The 22,974-nt window shown below is 37.2% G+C and overlaps 1 protein-coding gene across 1 annotated transcript in view; it reads right to left on the reverse strand.

The window, feature by feature from the left end:
- LOC124596486 (filamin-B) overlaps positions 1-22,974 on the reverse strand; it is an 896,651-nt gene that overhangs the window by 559,529 nt on the left and 314,148 nt on the right. Inside the window, exon 9 of the mRNA XM_047135636.1 lies at positions 1,931-2,149. Coding sequence (XP_046991592.1) covers positions 1,931-2,149 — 219 coding nt within the window. The remainder of the gene's footprint in view (positions 1-1,930; positions 2,150-22,974) is intronic.

Raw genomic sequence — 22,974 nt, forward strand, 5'->3', positions numbered from 1 at the left:
GGAATACATAAAATTAATATTATTAATTTCACAATCTAGCACTAATTACAAAATTTGTTTCTGGATTTATTTATGAAATAATGATATAATTTGGTAAAGATTCTTCTCCCGTCAAAAATGTTTGTAAGCTCTTTTTCTTTGGAAACTCTTTGGAAATTGTAAGTAAGGCAGAATGTAAGTAGTGGTGGGCATGTCTCTGATCGAAGTAGACATTTTTCTAAACTTGTCAACAACAATGTAATTTCTGGGGTGATAGAAGTGAAAATTGTTAAGTTGGTGTGATTTAGAAGAATGGGATAAAAATAAAAGAAAGTCATTACGACAGGCAAATCTTCATCAGTTATTTCGTCTGCAGGAATCTGTTAAATAGAAATTTCAGCTGCAAGAATATACTTCTAGACAAGATTTTGAGCCATCAACAACAATGAGATAATCAAGATAAGTAAAAAAGTTCTTCTTTTGTAATCTTATTCCTCTAAGTTTTTCAAAATTTGTGCAAAGAACGAGAACTTAAATGGCGATGTATGGGTGGGTAAAGATCACAATACGAGATCCTGAAGAAGATCCTAGTTGAGGAGCCGAAATATCAATTGTATAAAAGAAACATGATGCAGCCTAACATCCCAGAAAGTTTTACCTTCATAGTTAATTTATTTTTCTGTTACAGAATCTAAGTTGTAGACACTTTAACATGAAACTTATTAGTACCATGTATGAAATACCATGGAATGTGACCACAAAAAACTTGTAGAACTGGCACTTCCCATTTCCTGTGATAGATTCACAACATGAATCACCAGTAAACAAAATATGAAATAAATAAACTAGAAAAAATACAAAACGTGATGCAGAATACCACAGTCTGAAAGGAACTTGTGGTACACATAGACAATATTTAAGCGTATCATGAAAATTTAGAAGTCCTCATTACCAAAAGAAACATCTTTTTTTATCAAAACAAGAGAGTGTAAAGGAAATTGGAATATCTGTAGATATGTTCTACTTATTTCAACATCACATGGAAATCACAGCTAGAGAAGATTCACATTGAAGGACACAAGCTAACTTAATAATGTAAAGTAAAAGGACAATGAAGAGTCAAGGCCAAGACTTCACACCTTAACTGGCAGTTCTCTGCAACTCTTTGAATGCTGTACCACAAATTGAGGTAATTCTAACAGAGCAGGATCTACCAATGAAAAATGTTATTGCAGTTTCCAAGAAACTGATCAGACTCTTAATCAGATACTGAGGATCATTGAAATATTTCTGTTAAAAATGAGAGAATTCTATCACTCTAAGGCAATAACTGAGCATTACAACACACACACTTCCATTGTTCATAGAAAAAAGAAAAAACTGAGGATAAATACAAATTATAACAAAAAAATTGAAGAACACATTTGTAAATTCTGTGAATAGCTGCATGCTAAACTGCAAAACCATTAATGGTATACAAAATATTCTCAACAGAACAATAAAGCTACATTGCCTTCGAGGCCACACGTACTGTAACTGAGCACTCGAAGTGAATTACATGGCCAGAGAAAAACACAGAACATCAGTCTACATATATGGCATAAAAATTATAGTTACCATTTAAAATATAAATAAACAAATAATCTTAATGGACTGGATTTCTTTTTGGGTTTTGGTAAATATAAAATTACTTTGGAGCTCTTATAGCCAGTAACATAATATACCCCACCTTTGCCACAAAATAATATTAGCCAAATTTATTTTTATTAGAAAATTCCTTGTGTGAACATCAAATGTACCCAGTGCTTTGTTAATACACATGCTGCTCCAGTGACAGATTTCATTATGGTTGACCCGATACATATTTTTTCTAATCACTGGTAACATAAGGTCTGTGTAACATTAACACACAACAGAGAATTTTTCATTTTATAATTGGTTGTATAGATACCTTCACAGCATTTGGATCAAACACAAAGCATGTGAATGGTCCTCCTTGGATATGTTCTCCACCATGGGTCACAGCAATGCTCCACTCTCCTGCTTCATCCGGCTGAAATGTCGCCGTATACACACCATCATTTTCCTGCACTGGACAATCCAAGCTACGGCCAGTGGGAGATCGGGCTAAAACGTCTATTTCCCTACTGCTAGCTCCATTTGAATTTATCTGTAATGGACAATTTACTTCATTTTGGTACAAAAATTTTAAGGTTTTAAGCTGATTAGCAATTCTGTCTTACAACTCATTAAACACAGTGTACATCACAGGTTGAAGGAAACAGCAACCAGCCACTGTTAATAATGCTCTTTATTCACATAATAGTTCTGTTACTAGTTTTTAACTGACAGGTTCATCTTCAGAAAGCTGTTCATGTTTAGATGCACATTTGTAGATATTTACATTAGCTTTCAGCTCTTTATTACCCACTGTTGTGAAAGTTCCTTGGATTGTTACAGAAATTATATTATGTAAATATTGTGTTACACAGGGAGCAAAATAAATGATGACAAACAATTGTACAAAAATAAATAAATAATATGGCAGAGGACATTACATTAAGATGTTTTGGAAATTTAAATTAATCTAACTGTTGTATTAAGATACAATTAAGTAAGTTACAATATTTTAGTGTAGTGTTCCATGCTGTGGGACTGTCTGCATACGGTTATTCCCAATGGTAGTACTGTTTATGTACTGTATGTTTCAAACTGAAAAACTGGTGAATCAAATTTTGAACAAAGGCTGCATTGGCTAACTCACTCTGTTCACACAGGAGATGATGAAGTGATTTGGATTTATGCACACACATTTCTATCTCTCTGAAGGTTTACTTTTTCAATGTGATGCAATACAATAACAATCATTATTATTATTATTTTATTATTATTATAACTTTATTCACCATCACATGACATAAGGATCATTATTATGAATTTGTAAGTTCACAAGTGAATACACGTATGCACTTTTTTTTTTAAACAAAAAACAGTGATGCAACAAGATAGGTTTGAAAATAATTCACTTATACACGATACTTGATTTGCAGGTAGATAGAATTTCACTACAGCAACTATGATTTATTTTCAATTAGTTGTTTACGAAATGACTGAACAAAAAGTTGATGATTAAGTGTTTACATTAAATACATAATGAAGCCTGTACAAAATTCCTTTATTCTGTGCAAAAAAATTATACTCATCTAGTGAGTAGCGTCAGTTGGCAATCAACATTCCTTTACTCGGGGGTTTAAATTTGCAGTAGGAAATGACGTGACTGAACTCTATAATGTATTTCCATGTCTCAGTCCTGTGTACACTTGGTTTCATTGATTAATTACAGTTCTATGATTTATGAGATGACTGATCCTTCTTCTGGTTTATGTAACAGAACATGACATGAGTCTTTTGGTTTTGCACCACAATTTGTCCTTACAGCTTTCTCCTGTAACTTTAAAAGCTTGTAAAGGACTAGAATGAAATTTTCACTCTGCAGCAGAATGTCCCGATTTATAACTTCCTAGCAGATTAAAACTGTGTGCTGGACCAAGATTTGAACTCAGGACCCTTGCCTTTCGTGGGCAATTGTTCTACCAACAGAGCTACCCAAGCACAACTTACGACCTCTCCTCACAGCCTTACTTTCACCGGTACCTCATCTCCTACCTTCCAAACTTCACAGAACGTCTCCTGCGGTCCTTGCAAGCCTAGCACTTCTGGAAGAAAGGTCTGCTGGAGTTGTAGCACCCTGTACCTCTAACTCATAGTTTATAACAGACGTAATCAATGCATGATAAGCAGCCTGTAGCACATAGGTCTCATTGCTGTATCTGCCAAGCATATTTACTGCAGATATATGTTTGGGCAGTTTGCATGCCAGAGGGTGAACATGTATATCCTACTGAAGTGTATCTTGTATTTTTATTCCCAGGGACCTTACATAGTTTTCGTTGATAGCTATGTCAGGTCCAATGCACAACTGAATTTCAAAACCTGTCATCTTGTCGACTTCACTGACCATTACTGCCAATTTCTTAGTGCTAACACTAAGATGTTTTTCACTGAATTACTGATTTATTTCATTTGTAATATGGTTGTGCAAGATTTATAATTGGTCATTATATTTATACATCCACACAATAGATGTGTCACCAGCTTGGAGTATGATCTTTGAATCTGGTGTGAAGTATTTAACATCATTTACATAAACAAAGAAAAGAAGTACTCCACATGTCATATTGGTAATGCTAGATCTCTAGGGCACCTGGCCCTGAAAGACAAAATCCTGGGTTTGAGTCCTGCTCTGGCACATAGTTTTAATATGGCAGAAAGTTTCAACAGTGGTAATCTTTTTGTGGTGGAATTATTGGGTTAGTGTGTTAATACTGATGTCACCTATTATTATTACAGTTACCCAGTCATTACTATACGTGCACATGGAGGTCTGTATATACTCAGAATTATACATGTTGCCTTTCCCACCCATAGTTTATCACAGGCAGTTCAGTGACACCTTCAATGCTTAAGGAATTTACATCTATGGTACAGTAGCTACTACCAGTTTTTGTAAATATTGCAGGACTACAACATAGTTTGATTTCCCCACTTGAAAATGAGCTAAGATTCATTGTTCACAAGTTTGTAGTGAGAGTTTTTTCTTCAGAATGTCAGTGCTCTGGTATAGCCAACAAATCTACTGTAACACACACTATGGTGTCCAAATCATTGTGCTAACTTCCTAGGTTTCCAAAATTCAGTGGATAATCTTAAAACTGATTATTTCTTTAAGTTAGACTTGGTTGCATAGTCTTTTGTGACACAGTGTTACATCAGTGTCTAAATTATTAATTATGTTACTTCAGTGACAGCCAGTGATCATGTACTAATGGGATGCAGCACGCAGTGAATATTGCATTTGAATTATGACATGTCTCTTCAAATGTGAGCTGGAAACTGCATTAAAAGTATGCCATTTCTCCTTGAATGCATACTGGTATGCAAATAAGAGGAAACAAAGGGTGTTATTAGGAAAGAGACATGTATTAAACTATCATGCATCATCCAACCGGGAACTAATTACATGTAGGGTCCCACAAGGTTCAATTTTAGGGCCCTTCCTTTTTCTTGTGTATATCAATGACCTTTCATCAGTAACATTACCAGATGCCAAGTTCTTTTTGTTTGACGATGATACAAATATTGCAATAAATAGCAAATCAAGTGTAGTCTTAGAAAGATCAGCTAATAAAATATTTGTGGACATTAATCACTGGTTCCTATCCAATTCTTTGTCACTAAACTTAAAAAAAAACAGACTATATGCAGTTCAAAACTTGTAAGGAGTGTCCCACGAGTATATGCCAAACATATGATGACAAGCAGATAGAAGAAGTGGACAGTATTAAATTCTTGGGATTACAGCTTGATAATAAATTCAACTGGGAGGAGCACACCAAACAACTGCTGAAGCATCTTAACAAATCTCTATTTGCAATGCGAATTGTGTCAGGCATAGGGGATATAAAAATGAAAAAGCTGGCATACTATGCTTACTTTCAGTCCATAATGTCATATGGGATTATTTTTTGGGGTAATTCATCAAGCCAAGCTTAAGTTTTCTGGGCACAAAAACGTGCAGTAAGAGTTACGTGTGGTGTGACCTCAAGAACATCCTGCAGAAGCCTGTTTAGGGAACTAGGGATTCTAACTACTGCTTCCCAATATATCTATTCCTTAATGAAATTTGTCATTAAAAATATATTGCTTTTTCAAACCAACAGTTCAATTCGTGGAATCAATAATAGAAATAAGAATAATCTATACAAGGATTTAAAGTCACTTACTCTTGTACAAAAAGGTGTGCATTATTCAGGAACACACATTTTCAATAACTTGCCAGCAGCCATAAAAAGCCTAACAACCAATGAAATTCAGTTAAAGAGAAGCCTAAAGCATTTATTGGTGGCGAACTCCTTCTACTCCATTGATGAATTTCTCAGTAGAGCCAACTAATTTCTGCACCATTTCAGTGAAGTAATATGTTCATTGTAAATAAGTGTGTGTGTGTGTGTGTGTGTGTGTGTGTGTGTGTGGGCGCGCGCGTGTGTAACTACAATCCAACTTCTGCACCATTTCAGTGTAGTAATGTGTTCATTGTAAATAAGTACTGTAGTAGTTCTATTACATGTTCATTACCTTATAAATAAAAAACCCTTTTTTTTTAATTCCCTGCATTAGTGTCCGTAAAACAATTCTTTCATATAGTGTTCATTAAAAAAATGATGAACATTCTACTTGGGACCTGTGGAAGGTACATTAGCTTATTTGTCTCAGTTGTAAATATTTGTCATGTATTATTGTTTTCCTGACATGTTCTACATCCTGGAGGACCTCCTCGTTACGGATCAGTTGGAATGAAGGTAAATCTAATCTAATGACAACATGACTTTTTAGTGTTGTATCTGTGATATCTAGAAACCAGTAGTGAGTGCTAAAATTATGGTCAGCTGCACTACAATCAACTGAGACAAGGGACACAGCTGTCTGTTTTTGCCTGCACGTGCTTTGATGTGCCATCATTCATTCTGACACTATGAATGCTAAGTTGCTCACAGTACCAGGGCACAATTTTTTTTTTTTTGAAACTGCATGCAAAATATTGAGCAAGCAGAAATTGTACGGGATTTTTTGGGTAGCAGTTCACTTTATGGGTCCATATCCAAGTGATCAATCAACTGACCACTCAAGTTCGATCCTCAGTGCTACCATCTTTTTTCCATTTTCCTATTCCCTGAAAATTCAAACAATTAATTCTAAAATTTTAATACATTTAAAGAGTTCAGTTTATATATGTAAAATTAATACATCCAATTTAGTTATGATTACTACCCTTGTAAGTCAAAAGGCTAAAGGTGGTGGTAATAAAAGTAAGTATATGTGGAAATTTAGTATGAAAGTGTACAAAAACAGGTGGATCTGTGGGTGTGATGTTCACAATGTGCTTCTTTGCTTTCTATGTTTGTTATTCAGGAAGAACAATGCATGCGGTACAGGTGGACTGAAAAATATAGGGCACACTAATGCATTACTAAAACAACATAGAGGAGATCAGAAACGTACAAATGACATACTTGATCTTAATGCATTAGGTAGAGCTAATATCACAACAATATTAAGTTGCACCTGCCATGACAATGTAGTGAAACACAATCTGTTAGTCAACATTGTAGGATAATGATAAAATTTTGCATGAGCTGCCACTGCGTCATTTAATATATTATTTCCAAGCATATCACTTATCTTGTGTGTGTCCCCTTCCTTCTCCCTCTGACTAAAAATCTAGTTGTTGTGTCTCTTGAGTTGAGTAGTATAGGCAACTCTGACAACTTTAATTGTACACTACTGGCCATTAAAATTGCTACATCAAGAAGAAATGCAAATGATAAACTGGTACTCATTGGACATGTGATTACATTTTCACGCAATTTGGGTGCATAGATCCTGAGAAATCAGTACCCAGAACAACCACCTCTGGCCATAATAATGGATTCATCCGAAAAAATGACGTTTTGCCATTCGTGCACCCAGGTTTGTCGTTGAGTACACCATCACAGGCGCATCTGTCTGTGATGCAGTGTCAAGGGTAACCACAGCCACAGTCTCCGAGCTTATAGTCCATGCTGCTGCAAGCATCATCGAACTGTTCGTACAGATGGTTGTTGTCTTACAAACGTCCCCATCTGTTGACTCAGGGATCGAGACGTGGCTGCAAGATCTGTTACAGCCATGTGGATAAGATGTCTGTCATCTCGACTGCTAGTGATACGAGGCTGTTGGGATCCAGCATGGCATTCCGTATTACCTTCCTGAACCCACCAATTCCATATTCTGCTAACAGTCATTGGATCTCAACCAACGCAAGCAGCAATGTCGTAATACAATAAACCGCAATCACGATGGGCTACAATCCGACCTTTATCAAAGTCAGAAAATGCGATAGAACGCATTTCTCCTCCTTGCACGAGGCAATACAACAACGTTTTGCCAGGCAACTCCGGTCAACTGTTGTTTGTGTATGAGAAATCGGGTGGAAACTTTCCTCATATCAGCACTTTGTATATAAGCTAATCATTTGCATATCACAGCATCTTCTTCCTGACAGTTAAATTTCATTTCTGTAGCACGTCATCTTCGTGGTGTAGCAATTTTAATGGCCAGTAGTGTATATACCTGATCTTTTGTATGGGGTTGTTACTATTCCTTAAGTTATGAATGATAAGCTGCTATGTTTGTATTTTGAGTGGAAGCTTCTCCCTAAAAATTGAAATCTGGTGTGAAGCTTTACTGTCTTATATATAAGACAGTTAAGCTTCACACCAGATTTTCAAAATTTCAAGAGGGGCTATATCACATCCTAGCCAAACGTTTACACTCTGTATCTTCTTTCTATTTCATAATCAGCTACTAAATAACATAAAAGGCTAACTCTTAGATAATTTATTTATTTATCCCCCAACATCACATGTCCCATCAGTTTACAATTAATTGTACTAAAAGACACATTTTTGAGAGATCTTTATGCAATGTATGTTAGCTTCACTGCATGCTTAATATTTTTGGTATTTTAGTTTCTAAACTTCGGACTGTTCTGTGCACTCAAATCACAGTGTTTTTGAGTTAGCATCATGAAATGGTGATGTTTCTATGATGTCACAGGTCTTGTGCTGTGGCTGTCTGGCTGGCATGACCAACTGTCATGCCAATTTACAGATGGTATTTGTCATATCGATAACTGTGTTTTACAAAAATATGCATACCAAGTGTTAAAGTGCACACAACCCCTCAGCTGCATTGTACTTTGTTCTGTTAAAATTGTGTGCATACCCTAGCCTGGATCTGCAATGTTTTTGTTCTTAATTCATGTTTCTGGGTGTAATTTCCTTCACTTTCTTCCTAACCACATTCCAAAATAACACCTGATAAATTGCACACTAAATTCTGAATTAGTGGTGTAATGCTACTATTAGTAAGAAATTAAAACTCACTAAACTCATGCATAATACACTCTCAAAAAAACTTGCTAATAAGGCACTTTACACACAGTCAGCTAGCAAGGAAACCAAGGTAATGGGACTTATTTCGGACAGAGGTATACTTTGCGCGTTTTTTTTTCTCTTATCATTTGTGAAACTCCTGCTAGGTGATAATACGTATGTTACCATACTCTAGTACACTCTGGAAAGACATTTGCAAAGTAATTCCACTGATGGATACAATAGCATATGGGAAGAAAAAAAATAACTCTTCAAAAAAAACTATCAAAACAATAATAATAAACATGGATTAATGATGCATCAAAGCATAGAGGTATAGTGAGACAGGGATTCTACAGTGAAGTTTCAGCAACTTTGTTCATTCCCTTTTGATGTAAACAATGAATCATCAGAGCCTTCGGGATGCCCGCAAGAGCAACAGTCCAAAGAAGCCACACCCCTAGTTCCAAAAACATTGTCCAGGATTATTTAAATCTGTGTGGGAAAAATGTGAAATGAATTCTGGTAATTTAAATACAGTGATACGTTATTAACAAATTGATTTTAATATATATTTTGGGATAGCTCTGCCTCAGAGTATATATATGGAATTTTATGTAGTGGATTCAATGTGCGCCTAAAATATACCATTTTATCTTGGTATGGATGATAAATGAGCTGTTGAAGTAAACATCACTGGCTGTTAGTTTCCTATAAATTTCAAAATAATGTATAAGGTTTTGCTGGAGATCTTTAAGTCAAAGAAGTTGATTTTGTTATTAGTCTAATGCTGGAAGGTAAATTTAATGTTTTTGTGCTTATCATATGAAAATCCACACTAGCAATGCATACAACTATCAAAACGCATGGAGTAATAAGAAAGATGTCGAAACATATGTACATAAAAGCAAATCACTACATCATCTCCTCCTTGAAGTGACTGCATTAGCCAATACAATCTTTTGCAAAATTTTATTCACCTGCTTTCTAATTTGAAACATACTTAAACACTACTTCCTTCGACCTTAACAACATGCCAACAGTAATTGAATATGAAACACTACATTCAAATACAACAGAATGCTTAGTCATAAATTAACAAATAGTTAGTTTAAATTTTCAAACATGTTAATAAGACGTCCACTGTCGTAATATTTATTTTCTGTACAATTGTTTCTCATAATTTACTTTGTTCTCTGTGTATACCACAATATTTATGTACTATCATTTCTGTAACATTTCCACATGAATTGTATTTTATTCATGATCAATGCTCACTGAATCTAAATTTGTTTACTGTTTATACTCAGTAAATTTTCTGCTGGCACATCACTGTAAACTTTGTATCATTAATGAGAGAGAAATGCTTTGTACCTCTGATATTTGTGATGTTTTAATCTTTGTATACAGTGTGTGTGTGTGTGTGTGTGTGTGTGATTCTTCGCACTTACGCACATACATTTAAGTACTTCATTCAGTCTTTCAGTCTTCATTATTTTGTGAACACAAGCAGTCACCACTGCAACATAATGACATGGGATTTTCAAAGTAAGTAATCTAAAACAAAACATATTTCCCCTTAAAGATATGATTACATTATGCTCTGTCACATTAGTTACAGTCAAACAGTCCACTTCTCACATCAGTTTTTTCTGTAGGGCACTGCCATACCAAATAACTTTCTCCTCAAGGGGAAATAAAGAGCCAAAAGCTAATGTAAACATCAACAAAGGTGCATCCAAACGTGAACAGTCATGTGAAAATGTACCTTGTAACATGCAATAAACTCTCTGGACCATTTATACTCTCAAATTTATGATCTCATCCTCTTTTTAATCTTATTTGAAATGTTTTAAACTCTGACTGTATGGTAGCAGATGTCATGCTAACACAATTATAAAATTTTCTCTGACACCTATAAATTTACTTTATCTAAAAAAATTCACACTGGAAAAATACATTTAAAATCTGATACTTAATACTAAACTTATCCAACAAACTAAAAATGCCTAATTAAAAAGAGAAACACAAAAAATAATTACTTTGTAAAAATCTTGCAAAATTGAACCTCTCTGATTAAAAAATAATTTCATAAAATTACTGTGCTGCAAAAAGATAATTTTTTTAATGAGAATATATATTATCATAGTTGTTTTATCATGGTGTTGAGTGAATTTCATTTTCTGGAAATTATTTTCGACTTAATGTTCTATCCTTTCATCTTAGTATGACTCTATCTTTACTGATGTACTTTGGAACAGTGTTAACTGGCTGCAAGTGGTTTGTGTTGTGTGTTTTCTGGTGGCGAAGAAGGAAGGAAGGACAGAAGGATATAAAGTTTTTCTGTTGTGCTCAGTTATAGAACATATTGTAAATTTCAGCTGCGTACAAATAGAATGTATTTCGCTGAATGAACATTGTAATTGATGGCAGCAAGGCTTTATTGTTGTTGTTGTGGTCTTCAGTCCTGAGACTGGTTTGATGCAACTCTCCATGCTACTCTATTCTGTGCAAGCTGCTTCATCTCCCAGTACTTACTGCAACCTACATCCTTCTGAATCTGCTTAGTGTATTCATCTCTTGGTCTCCCTCTATGATTTTTACCCTCCACGTTGCCCTCCAATTCTAAATTTGTGATCCTTTGATGCCTCAGAACATGTCCGACCAACCGGTCCCTTCTTCTTGTCAAGTTGTGCCACAAACTCCTCTTCTCCCCAATTCTATTCAATACCTCCTCATTAGTTAAGTGATCTACCCATCTAATCTTCAGCATTATTCTGTAGCACTGCATTTCGAAAGCTTCTATTCCCTTCTTGTCCAAACAATTTATCATCCATGTTTCACTTCTATACCTACACTCCACACAAATACTTTCAGAAACAACTTCCTGACACTTAAATCTATACTTGATGTTAACAAATTTCTCTTCTTCAGAAACGCTTTCCTTGCCATTGCCAGTCTACATTTTATATCCTCTCTACTTTGACCATCATCAGTTATTTTGCTCCCCAAATAGCGAAACTCCTTTACTACTTTAAGTGTCTCATTACCTAATCTAATTCCCTCAGCATCACCCGACTTCATTTGACTACATTCCATTATCCTCATTTTGCTTCTGTTGATGTTCATCTTATATCTTCCTTTCAAGACACTGTCCATTCCGTTCAACTGCTCTTCCAAGTCCTTTGCTGTCTCTGACAGAATTACAATGTCATCGGCGAACCTCAAAGTTTTTATTTCTTCTCCATGGATTTTAATACCAACTCTGAATTTTTCTTTTGTTTCCTTTACTGCTTGTTCAATATACAGATTGAATAACATCAGGGCAGCATGGCATATAGACCTATTAAATATGAAAATTACCTACAAATCAATTTGTCATCTATGTTACTCAAAAAACTTGTCAACCTATTAGGTTTGCAGACCTACAAGAGAATCTGGGTTCCAGACAGAAGAAATTTAAGCAACAGATTAAAGGAGATCCTCAAAAAACAAGATGAGTATTTTTTCTTTAAAACTACCACTAGACCGGCCAATATTTTTTACTCCATGAACATTTATTACAATTAACATTCATCTAATTGTGTGTAACAAAGGAGGTTGTTAAAAACTGTCATTCAAAACCAGTACCAGTATCAAATTTGTGAGAATAAACAGCATCATTAACCCTTGAGCTGGCATGCCTGAATATACAGTGTGTCAACACAAATAATATCTTGTACCATTCCATTACTGCTTTACAATTGTGAGTCCTTAACTGTTCCTTCATTATTGCTTCAGCTAACACAATGCTAAGTTGTGCTGTCATAAGTTCAAGTCACCAGCAGTAATATAAAATTCAACAGTCAGATAGGTGAGAAAAAATTTATGATTCATGCAAGAAAATGATGCAGATTCCAAGTTAATATCATAGCCCCACAATGAGGCAGTTGTATATTAGATAATTAGCAATCAAATAAGCATTTGGGTGTGACATGATGCTACATACTTTTTAATGCTTCAAGTGTGTCATCACTGTTGGGAAACACGCGTACCCATCTGAGTGATAAAGTGTTAGTTTATTTTATTACTCTTTAAGTAAACAGTGATTTAGGTCATATAATGTAAGTTTATTTTATCATTGTTTAATTAAACTAAGATTAAATTGTAATTTTGCTCATACATGTGTACCTCAGTAACACAGCAAATCTCTATGTTTGTATGAAGTGCGCCATGCGCCCGCTCATGTTACAAAAAACAGCACATCCACTCGAAGGTTATTAGTGACTGGTATCTCTTTCCTTCTTTGCGGTAATCAGCCTGCATTTTGTACACAGCCATGGTCTCAAAACATCAGTTTTTAACAAAATAGTATGGTATATAATCATTCATAAATGGCAAACAACTCTGAAATTTACAGCTCCTCAACACAGGCAAGGTGGATTAAAACACAATTTTCATCTCTTTTGAAAAAGTCTAGTTTTTTTATATTTATTTTTTATTCAATGCTTTTATTCTGTTTAAAAAAAAACTATCAAAACCAAAAGCAGACAGAAGGTCATACAGGGAAAATTAAATACTTTAACATACTAACAAAAATGGCTCTGAGCACTATGGGACTTAACATCTATGGTCATCAGTCCCCTAGAACTTAGAACTACTTAAACCTAACTAACCTAAGGACATCACACAACACCCAGCCATCACGAGGCAGAGAAAATCCCTGACCCCGCCGGGAATCGAACCCGGGAACCCGGGCGTGGGAAGCGAGAACGCTACCGCACGACCACAAGATGCGGGCCATACTAACAAAACTGAAGAGTTTGATGTCATAAAATGAGAAAATAATTCCAATATTGGTGTTAAGAGAAAGAAATAAAAGAAAATTAGGGAAATAAATCTTAGACTGGACTGCAGGCGGTATTAGTTCAAGTTCAATCAAATTATCAAACAGGATTTTTATTCTGAAAAGACACAAAAACAACACTCAGTTGAGGTTGCCAGTGATGCCATAATTGAATTGTTCAGAAACCTGAGACAAACAAACTGTCATGTGATCCAAGACTATACCCAGGAGTGTGCCTGTTGTTGTGCTCTTCAGTACAACGACTGGTTTGATGCAGCTGTCCATGCTACTCTGTTCTGTGCAAGCCTCTTCATCTTCAAGTAACTACTGCAACCTACATTCTTCTGAATCTTCTTACTGTATCCTTCTCTCAGTCTCCCTCTATGATTTTTACTCCCCACACTTCCCTCCAGTACTAAATTGGTGATCCCTTGATACCTCAGAAAGTGTGCCACCAACTGATCCCTTCTTCTACTCAGGTTGTATCACAAATTTTTCTTCTCAATTCTCTTTAGTACCTCCTCATTAGTTATGTGAACTACCCATCTAATCTTCAACATTCTTCTATAGCACCATATCCCAAAAGCTTCTACTCTCTTCTTGTCTAACCTGTTTATCATCCATATTTCATGTCCATACATGGCTCCACTCCATACAAATATTTTCAGAAAGCACTTATCTACACTCAATATTAACAAATTTCTCTTCTTCAGAAACACTTTCCTTGCCATTGCAGTCTACATTTAATATCCTCTCTACTTTGACCATCATCAGTTATTTTGCTCCCCAAATAGCAAAACTCCTTTACTACCTTAAGTGTCACAGTTCCTAATCTAATTCCTTCAGCATCATCTGATTTGACTACATTCCATTATCCTCACTTTTCTTTTGTTGATGTTCATCTTATATCCTGCTTTCAACACACAGTCCATTCCATTCTACAGCTCTTCCAAGTCCTTTGCTGTCTCTGACAGAATTACAATGTCATTGGCAATCCTCAAAGTTTTTATTTCTTCTTCCTGGACTTTAATTCCTACTCCAAATTTTTCTTTTGCTTCCTTTAATGATTGCTCAATATACAGATTGAATAACATCGGGGATAGGCTGCAAACCTGTCTCACTCCCTTCTCAATCACTGCGTCCTTTTCATACCCCTCGGCTCTTGTAACTGCCATCTGGTTTCTGTACAAATTGTAAGTAGCCTTTTGCTCCCTGTATTTTACCCCTGTCGGCTATTGAATTTGAAAGAGAGTATTCCAGTCAATATTCTCCAAAACTTTTTCTAAGTTTACGAATGCTCTAAACAAAGATTTATCTTCCTTTAACCTATCTTCTATGGCAAATCGTAGGGTCAGTATTGCCTTGCGTGTTCCAACATTTCTCCAGAATCCAAACGGATCTTCCCTGAGGTCAGATTCTACCAGTATTTCCATTCTTCTGTATAGGATTTACGTTAGCATTTTGAAACTGTGACTTATTAAACTGATAGTTTGATAATTTCCACACCTGTCAGCACCTGCTTTCTTTGGAACTGGAATTACTATATTCTTCTTGAAGTCTTAGGGTATTTCACCTGTCTCATACATCTTGCTCACCTGATGGAAGAGATTTGTCATGGCTGGCTCTCCCAAGGCTATCAGTAGCTATAAAGGAATGTTGTCTACTCCCGGAGCCTTGTTTTGATGTAAATCTTTAAGTGCTCTGTCAAATTCTTCACACAGTATCGTATCTCCTTTCTCATATTCATCTACGTCCTCTTCCACTTACATAATATTGTCCTCATATACTTCCCCCTTGTATAGAACCTCTATATACTCCTTCCATCTTTCTGCTTTCCCTTCTTTGCTCAGGACTGGTTTTCAATCTGAGGTCTTGATATTCATACCTTATCTCCAAAGGTCACTTTAATTTTCCTGTATGGAGTATTAGCATCTATTTTACCACTAGTGATATACGCTTCTATGTCCCTACATTTGTCCTCTAGCCATTCCTGTTTAGCCATTTTGCACTTCCTGTCAATCTGATTTTTTAGACATTTGTATCTTGTTTCACCTGCCTCATTTACTGCATTTTTATATTTTCACATTCGTTGATCAAATTCAACATCTCTTGTATTACTCAAGGATTTCTGCTTTACCTATTTGGTCCTCTGTTGCCTTCATTATTTCGTCTCTCAAAGCTACCCCTTCTTCTTCTGCTGTATTTCTTTTCCATGTTCTTGTCAATAGTACCCTAAATGCTCTCTCTGAAACTCCCTGAAATCTCTGGTTCTTTCTGTTTATCCAGGTCCATTCCTTAAATTTCCATCTTTTTGCAGTTTATTCAGTTTTAATTTGCAGTTCATTACCAATAAATTGTGGTCTGAGTCCACATGTGCCCCTGGAAATGACTTACAATTTAAAATCTGATTCGAAATCTGTCTAATCATTTAATATATAAGCAGTCTCAAACCTTCTGGTGTCTCCAGGTATCTTCCATATATACAACCTTCTTTCACGATTCTTCAACCAAGTGTTAGCTATGATTAAATTATGCTCTGTGCAAAATTCTACCACATGGCTTCCTCTTTCATTCCTTTCACCCCAGTCTATATTCACCTACTATTTTCCCGTCTCTATCTTTTCCTTCTATCAAATTGCAGTCCCATGTAACTATTAAATTTTTCTCTCCCTTAACTATCTGAATAATTTCTTTTATCTCATCACACATTTCCTCAATCTCCTCCTCATCTGTGGAGCTAGTTAGCATATAAACTTGTACTACTGTGGTGGGTGTGGGCTTTGTGGCTATCTTGGCTACAATAATGCATTCACTATGTTGTTCGTGGTATTTTGTTATTCAATATTAAACCTGCTCCTGTATTATCCCTATTTAATTTTGTATTTATAACCCTGTATTCACCTGACCAGAAGTCCTGTTCCTCCTGCCACCAAACTTCACTAATTCCCACTGTATCTAACTTTAACCTACCCATTTTCCTTATTTAATTTTCTAACTTACCTGCCTGATTAAGAGATCTGACATTCAATGCTCCAATCCGTAGAACACCAGTTTTGTTTCCCCTGATAACGATATCCTCCTGAGTAGCCCCGGCCCAGGGATCTGAATGGGAGACTATTTTCTCTCTGGAGCATTTTACCTATGAGGATGCCATCATCATTTAACAATACAGTGGAGCTGCATGTCCTTGGGATAAATTACGGCTGTAGTTTCCCCTTGCTTTCAGCCATTTGCAGTACTAGCATAGCAGGACCATTTTCGTTAATGTTAGAGGGCCAGATCAGCCAATAATCCACACTGTTGCTCCTCCACCTACTAAAAAGGCTGTTGCCCATCCTCAGGAACCACATGTTTGTCACCGAGCAAGGTGGCGCAGTGGTTAGCACACTGGACTCGCATTCGGGAGGACGACGGTTCAATCCCGTCTCCGGCCATCCTGATTTAGGTTTTCCGTGATTTCCCTAAATCGTTTCAGGCGAATGCCGAGATGGTTCCTTTGAAAGGGCACGGCCGATTTCCTTCCCAATCCTTCCCTAACCCGAGCTTGCGCTCCGTCTCTAATGACCTCGTTGTCGACGGGACGTTAAACACTAACCAACCACCACCACATGTTTGTCCAGCCTCTCAACAGACACCCCTCTGTTGTGGATGCGCCTACAGTACAGTTATCTGTATCACTAACAAGGGGAGGCCGCCAATTGTGAAATTCAGATTCGATTCATACTGCGCATAATAAAAGCTCATGGCCAGAGGTGTAATGTGGCAAAGCACCAAGATGCACTTCTCAGCCGTTGTCGAGAAAATCGACAGTTAAAAGAAACCATTGCGGTGAAATACTCTCTACGATTAGTAATTTTCTACAGCGTGGTGGTGCAGCGGTAAGCGCTCGGGTTCGTAATCCGAAGGTCGCCGGATCGAATCTCGCTCCATGCAACTTTTTTTTTAGTATTTGTTTTTTGTAATATATATATATATATATATATATAAAATTCCCGGCAATCAGTTGCAACAATTATGCATATAATAAGTTGTAGAAAGTTGTTTGTCGTGGAAAAACTGGCGACTTCGAACATCATTATGTTTTCCGCAAACAAAGTGGTATTTCACAAATGTTATTAATTGTCTTCATAATGTTAACCATGTATAGTTAACGGAAGACGTAGAAACGAATACGTATAGCGTAAGTCAAACGTTCGAATTAGAATAGAGACCCCACGAACACAAACTTGCTGTGGCAGGTATGAAATATAAACTCCGTTACTCGCTCGTTACACTTGAAGGACAGATGTTGAATGGGCCGAAACGAGCCGCCCCATAACAGCGTAGTTGCCTGCTAACTTCGAAAGAAGGTAGATGCGGTCCCTAGCGCAACTTATAACATCGTCGAAAATCAGTGCGGACGGGACAGCTTTGGTACACCCTGTTAAACAAACGGAAAAATGGAGGCGGTACTATATATATATATATATATATATATATATATATATATATATTTGAATTGCAAAAAACTAATAATAAAAAAATATTGCATGGCGCGAGATTCGATCCGGCGACCTTCGGATTACGAACCCCAGCGCTTACCGCTGCGCTATGACGCTGTAGAAAATCATTAAACGTAGAGAGTATTTCACCGCAACGGTTTCTTTTAACTGTCGATTTTCTCGACAACGGCTGAGAAGTGCATCTTGGTGCTTTGCCACATTACACCTCTGGCCATGAGCTTTTATTATGCGCAGTATGAATCGAATCTGAATTTCACAACTGGCGGCCTCCCCTTGTAAGACACGCAAGCCTCCCTACCAATGGCAAAGTCCATGGTTCATGGGGGTAGACCCAGGAGTAGGATGCTCAGAATAGAAAAAGGCCAAATTCCTGAATACCTTGAAACATCACACAGTATAATTAAATCGGTGGTTCTAATGCACAGGTTGTCTGAACTGGATGTGAACTAATATTGGGTCCACAAGAGCTTTGAACCAGAGGTGCAAAGGAGAACATCTACTAAATCTGTATAGGAACCTGCCTGACAGTGGACAACATTTAGTTCAAGAACAGGGATTCCAATACGTGCATAAAATACAGCTGGAGCAACGAAACTGTGACAGTAATAAATCTGCATCTATGTACACTGATTAGCCCGAACATCATGACCACCATCCTAATATCAGTATAAACCCATCCAGGCAATAGCAACATCACCTGGTGAGGAATGACTGCTGGTCAGACACATACACAATGCATACAGCATCAGTCATCATATTGTCCATCTGTAGAATGGGGGAGGTGCGCTATCTATCTGAGTATGACCGAGAGCAGATTGTCAAGTTTTCAAGGAATGCTGTGGAGAGTGTCTCCATCACATGGCAAAACCGATGTGACACCACATCTAGATGTTGTGGGGTTCGGTGGGTTCAGCGACCACCCCTCATCACAAATTTCAGACATCATAGGCTGGGCAGACTGGTAAAACACAAGAGGCAGCAAACTGTGGCAGAACTAACATCAGAATTTAACACCAGGCAGAGTACAAGTGTGTCTGAACACAAAGTGTACTGAACACTCCTAACAATGCATGTCCCCAGCAAATGACCCATGAATGTGCCAGTGTTAACATCAAAAAATCGGCAACTGCCAACTCCTATTCTTGTAACATCCCTACAACATCTTAATCTTATCTTTTCAATGGCCTTTATATGGGCTTCTCTTCCACTAGTTCATTCATCATCTGTTTCCTTATTCTATGCATTTTAGGAAGTCTTATTCTACTTCTTTAAAATTTCATCTCCCTCACCTGCCTTTTCTACATTATTTGCATTTCTGAAGCATTGGAGCATAATACGCTCATTACCATTTCTTGATTTTTGTCATTGCTCCCTATAAGGCTTCATACATACTGCAGGAAACTGTGGGCTTAACTTTCCCTTTCACTTGTCTCCTTGTCATTCCTCCTACTGTCTTCTATTATGCTCCTCTGGTATCTGAAACTTTCCACTTTCTGTAGGATTTGCCCATAACACTTACATCCTTTGCTACTCATCTCCTCATTGTCACCATCACTTCACATGTCCTTGCATTAAATTTCAATCCATATTGCCACATTACTTCCTCCCTTATGTTTAGCCTTTGTTGTAACTCTCTTTCTTCATTTCCTCTCACCATTGAATCATCTGTGAAGACCTTTGGTTTTACATTTTCATCTTCTATTCACACTGCCGCCCCTGTCATCATCTCATCCTTATACTGATGAAACTTAGAGGGGCTAGTGCACTTCCTTGCTTAGTCCATTTTTCTGTTCAGATGAGTCTATCATCTCTCGTCCTGCTTTTATGCAATATCCACTTCCTTAATACATTTCTGCTATTCTTCTCGCAATCAGCCTTCCAATTCACATTTTCTGAAGGATTTCCCAGGTCTTGCCTCTTTTCTTGCTACCGTATCCTTCTCAATGTCCAGGAACACCATTACTAATTTCTTGCAATATTTTTAGTGTCTCTTTTGGAGCTACCTTATACAAAAAATTAGTTTGACCTTCCACATTTCCAGTCTAAACCAATATTGTTGCTCTCTCTGATGTACTCCTATCTTCCATACACTCTGTTCCAGATTCTGGTCATATACCTTGACAGCATGACACATCATAGTAATTCCCCTATCCAATAGTGTAAAGGTTAGTTGCTACTCACTATATAGTCACATGCTGAGTCACAGACAGGCACAACAAAAAGATTGTCACAAAATAAGCTTTCAGCCAAGGAGGCCTTTGTCAAAAGTAGACAACAGACACAGACACAGACACACACACACACACACACACACACACACACACACACACACACACACACACGACCAGAGTCTCTGGCAGCTGAAGCCAGAGTACAAGCGGCAGCACATGATGGGTGAGGGTAAGGACGAGGTTGAGGAGAGGAGGGGTAGGTATAGCAGTTTAGGAGTGGGGGACAGTAAAATCCTGCTGGGGAGGACACTGGGACAAGGTGGTGTGAGAACAGGGCAGCTAGGTGCAGTCAGGAGGTTACATTGATGGCAGGGGAGAGGGAGGTAGCGGGAAAGGAGAGAAGTAAAAAGATGGGCTGTGTTGATAGGATAGAGGGCTGTGTAGTGCAGGAATGGGAACAGGGAAGGGACTAGATGGGTGAGAACAATGACTTATGAAGGATGATGCCAGGAGGGTTACGGGAACACAGGACATAGGATGTTTTGCAGGGAGAGTTCCCATCTGCACAATTCAGAAATCTGGTACTGGTGGTAACACACACACACACACACACACACACACACACATATACTGTATTTCAGAACTGATAGTCAGTATTCAAGGATACGACAGGAACGATGATTCGAAACAAAAAAGTCAAATAAACATGGGCTCTAAAATGCATATGTTAAGGGCTACGGGCAATTCTTGATCTTTGATACTGTGAAACAAATCTCTTCTACTGCAAGTTTTTTGATTCCCATATTTTTGAAAGTGGTAATATGGACCAAAACAAGAAAAATAAGTCCAGTAAACTTGTACTTTAAAATGCATACCTGAAAAGGAAATTTTGGAAATTTGTGATAAGATCTTATGGGACAAAACTCCTGAGGTCATCGGTCCCTTAGCTTACACTTTACTTAATCTAACTTATGCTAAGGACAACACAAACACGCATGCCCGAGGGAGGGAGGGAGGGAGGACTCAAACCTCCGACGGAGGGAGCTGCGTGAACAGTGGCAAGGCGCCTTAGACTGCATGGCCTAAACCTGAAAAGTTATGAGAACTTGTTCATTAGAAGAGTTGTGTTTCAAAATAGCAAAAATGAACAAGTGCTCAAAGCTCTTAAGGTATGCATTTTAGAACCCAAGTTTACCTGAAATTTTTTTGTATCGAAAGATCATCCCTGTCATATCCCTGGACATTGACCATCACTTCTGTCTGTCTGTCTGTGTGTGTGTGTGTGTGTGTGTGTGTGTGTGTGTGAGGGTGTGAGGGTGCGCGCGCCCGCGTGCGTATACACTCGGAAAGTTACTTCAAATTTTTATTTGATACACAAATAATTGTTTGACCAGACATATACTGCATATCAATATATTTACACTATGTAAATGGAAAATATTATTAGCAAAAATCTCAAAAAGTTCTTCACTGTTTTACTTCAAATTTTTGCACAATGCTCTAATAAACATTCAGACAGACATATGCTACAAATATTTTAAGCATTGGCTCATATTTAGTCAGGTGCAACATGTGCAGCTGCACAGGGGAGAGGAAATTTGGGGATGCCAAAATGTTGCCATTGGGGGAAAACAAAAAGTTGAGTATAATTTAAATTTTGATTGCATCAGTATTCAGATATTCAATAACTTATTGGCAAAGTGTTGACAAATATTTGTACCTGCCATTAAACTTTATTTTACTACTAGTCGACCTGGAAAAGATCTTCTATGCATGAACAAATTAAGGGTCTGTCAAACGCAGAATGCACAATGTGCCCAGGCAAAGATGTGGTTTCTGTGTTGCATGCTATGCTATAGCATCATCCTGGTCAAACGGGAGGCACGTGCCTGTGCTACACTACCCTTGCCTGACACGTGCAGCTGACAGGTTGTGATTTTCTACAAAGTCCGTGGCAGACAAGAATGTGCAATATGGTGCAAGAAACAGAAATATTGATTGATTTGGTATGTGCAAATTTATTTTATGAATGATATATGACTCTATGGTTAAAAAATGTGATGAAAAAGATGGCAACAAGGAAAAAAAATTAACACAAATGTACATCAAACAGAGTTATTTTCTATGTTTATAAATAAATGCACAGTTGCGTGATATAGTATCAGACGAATATCATAGTGTACAATACAGTTCACTTGAAATAATAATGTGCTTGCACAAACTAGTGGTGGGATTATAGTATAATTTAAGCTACAAATATACCACTTTCACAGTGACAGAGTTTTCAAAACTTGTGCTGTTACAGTGTCTGCTATAGCTGCCCATGTCAATAACCACTAAGATCTAATAATGATCAATAACTGCAAGCAGTAAATTAAAAGCACTTTTCTGCAACAAAAATTATCTGAGCCATTGTTTTTAGGAGACTTTATTCTAACATGCTTTCCATCTCTGTTGCCAGTGCA

The sequence above is a fragment of the Schistocerca americana genome, chromosome 2 (assembly GCF_021461395.2).
Source record: "Schistocerca americana isolate TAMUIC-IGC-003095 chromosome 2, iqSchAmer2.1, whole genome shotgun sequence".
NCBI lineage: Eukaryota > Metazoa > Arthropoda > Insecta > Orthoptera > Acrididae > Schistocerca > Schistocerca americana.